Consider the following 2,628-nt stretch of genomic DNA (forward strand, 5'->3'; position numbering starts at 1 on the left):
TGCAGCTCATACAGACTCAGCTCCCACGTCTTGTTGGCGCTCTGGGCGCTCGCGGGGGCGGCCATGGCCCTGGGAGGGGGCCAAGGGGGGACGTTCCGTCACCTCGAGACCCCCCAAAACTCCCCCGGCACCCCCCAAAAACCCCTCTAAAACCCCGCCAAAAAAAACCCCGACCACCCCCCAAACAACTGTGACCCACCCCCAGACCCCCCAACTTCCCTCTGTGACCCCTCAGGACCCCCCCAAAACCCCTCCGGGAGCCCCAGACGCGCATCCCGATTCCCCGCACCCGCCGCTCCCGCGGGACGGCGCCGCTTCCGGGCTGGCGCCGCCTGATGACGTCACGGAGCCCAGTCAGCCAATGGGGAGGCGCTGCCACACTCGACCAATAACGGATTGAGGGCGTGGTTATGCTGGTGAGTGGGCGTGGATTGTGTTTTGGGGCGTGGTTTAGAGAAGACGAACCCTGGGGGCGTGGTCTGGGCAGCTCGAGGGGCGTGGTCTGTGCACAACTCCCGGTCCCTCCCAGTCCCTCCCCGTTCCTTCCCAGTCCTTCCCAATTCCCTCTCAATTCCCTCCCAGTCCTTCCCAGTTCCCTCCCAGTTAACTGCCAGTCCTTTCCAGTCCTTCCTAGTCCCTCTCAGTCCCTCTCAATTCCCTCCCAGACTCTCCCAATCCCTCCCAGTGCGTCCCACCGAGAATCAGAGCCAGGAATTCCTGCCGTTCCATATTAAAATATAAATTTATTTATTTGGAATCTTTTTTAAAAATCTCTCAGGAATAAAATCTAGGCGAGGGGAGGGGGGAAATTCGGGAATTCCCAGAGGGATTTGGAAATTTGGGAATTCCCGACTCCCACTCCCCCCGCTCCCTCCCGTGCTGGATCCGGGGGGGGAGGAGGTTTCTTGGGAGGGGGTTTTATCCCAGGAAACAGACGGGCCCCACCTGGAGCCGCCGGTCCTGGGAATTCCCAGGCAATTCCAGCTGGAAATCCTGGATCGGGAGCTGCTCTGGCCGCAGCTCCAGGAGCACCCGGGACTGTGGGAAAACGGGGAATGAGGGGGCCCCAACTCCATCCAGGGATATCCCAAATATATCCAGTGATATCCCAAATATATCCAGGAAAACCCAGATATATCCAGGGAAACTCCCAAATCCCCCCTTTTCCCTTTTCCCAGGATCTGAATTCCCCCAAATCCCGTTTACCACCCTCGGGATCCCTTTTTCCAACTTTTCCCACCCCATATGCCATTTCCCAACCCCCTGGAAGCCTCTTTTCCCACCCCCAATCCCATTTCCCATCCTCTGGAATCCCCCTTTTCCCTTTTCCCACCTCCCAGATCCCTTCTCCCACCTTTCTCTCCCCCCACCAATCCCATTCCCACCCCTCTGGCATTTCCCCTTTTCCCACCCCGCATCCGTCCAGCCGGGCCTTGGCGTGGGATCCGGACTGGGATGATCCCAGCTCTTCCTCGTTGGCTCCCAGGAACCGCAGCATTCCCTCATTCCTATCGCTATTCCCGTTATTCCCATCGCTATTCCCGGCGTTCCGGGGGCAGCGGATCCCAAAGCTCTGGTGGCCGGAGGTGCTGAGGAGCCTCAGGAACGTCACCTGCACCACCGGCAGCGGCCGCAGCTCCGAATCCCGGTAGGAAAACTGCGGGAAAAACACCAGGAAAATGGAATCAGCCCCGAGGAGGGGAAATGTGGCGATCGGGGCCGTTCCCGGGGCGATTCCTGAGGGATCCTCACCCGTTTTCCCGCCTGGGATTGGCTGAACCAGAGTGGAGTCAGAGACGCCTCCAGATCCAGTGGCACCTGGAAAAGGGGGGAGGGAAATCAGGGGGATCCCAGGATTTGGGGGTTGGGAATTTGAGGATCCCATAAATTGGGAATGGTAGGATCCCATTAATGGGGAATGTTGGGACCCCACTGACTGGGAATGTTGGGATCACATTCACCAGAATTTTCGGGATCTCACTTCCTGGGAATTCGGGAATGCCACTAATTGGGAACCCTCGGATCCCATTCCTTGGGAATACTGGAATCCCATCAACTGGAATCTTTGGGATCTCACTCTTTGGGAATTTGGGGGTCCTATCAACTGGAATTTTTTAGGATCACCTTCCTCAGGAACACCAGAATCCCATCAAACAGCATTTCTAGGATCTCACTCCTCGGGGGACTCAGGGACCCTCCCGACCCCCCCAAATTCCATCACCTCCCGGAATTCCGGGGCCGGGAAGACGCAGCTCTCGCCCCCAGCCGTGAAGTTGCAGAAGACCTTGAAGGAATCCCGGGAACAGCCCTGGTTGGGGTCGATCCAATATTCCCCTGCAGCGGGAAAACTGGGATCACACAACCCACACACAACACCCAGAGGGAGCCAAACCCCAGATTTTTGGGATAAAAAAGTTTTGGGATCTGAAACCCGTGGTTTCAGGGCAAACCTGTTTTTGGGATTAAAACCCTATTTTTTTGGGAGAAAAGCCCAATTTTTTGGGATCCAAACCCCCTTTTTTGGGAGCAAACTCCCTGGTTTGGCCTCCAAGATCTCATTTTTGGGAGCAAACCCCAATTTTTTTGTTCCAACCCCCAATTTTTTGGCTCCAAAACCCGTTTTTACCC

At 56.7% G+C, this 2,628-nt stretch overlaps 1 protein-coding gene across 1 annotated transcript in view; it reads right to left on the minus strand.

The window, feature by feature from the left end:
• Positions 1-918: 918 nt before the first annotated feature.
• LOC114073133 (collagen alpha-2(XI) chain-like) overlaps positions 919-2,628 on the minus strand; it is a gene marked incomplete at its 5' end in the record, with an annotated part of 7,355 nt that continues 5,645 nt past the window's right edge. Inside the window, 4 exons of the mRNA XM_027910922.1 lie at positions 919-1,038; positions 1,412-1,657; positions 1,753-1,818; positions 2,222-2,334. Of these exons, the coding sequence (XP_027766723.1) occupies positions 919-1,038; positions 1,412-1,657; positions 1,753-1,818; positions 2,222-2,334 (545 nt within the window). The remainder of the gene's footprint in view (positions 1,039-1,411; positions 1,658-1,752; positions 1,819-2,221; positions 2,335-2,628) is intronic.

Source organism: Empidonax traillii, unplaced genomic scaffold (assembly GCF_003031625.1).
Source record: "Empidonax traillii isolate 1590-97213 ecotype Southwest subspecies unplaced genomic scaffold, ASM303162v1 scaffold5455:size8276, whole genome shotgun sequence".
Taxonomy (NCBI): domain Eukaryota; kingdom Metazoa; phylum Chordata; class Aves; order Passeriformes; family Tyrannidae; genus Empidonax; species Empidonax traillii.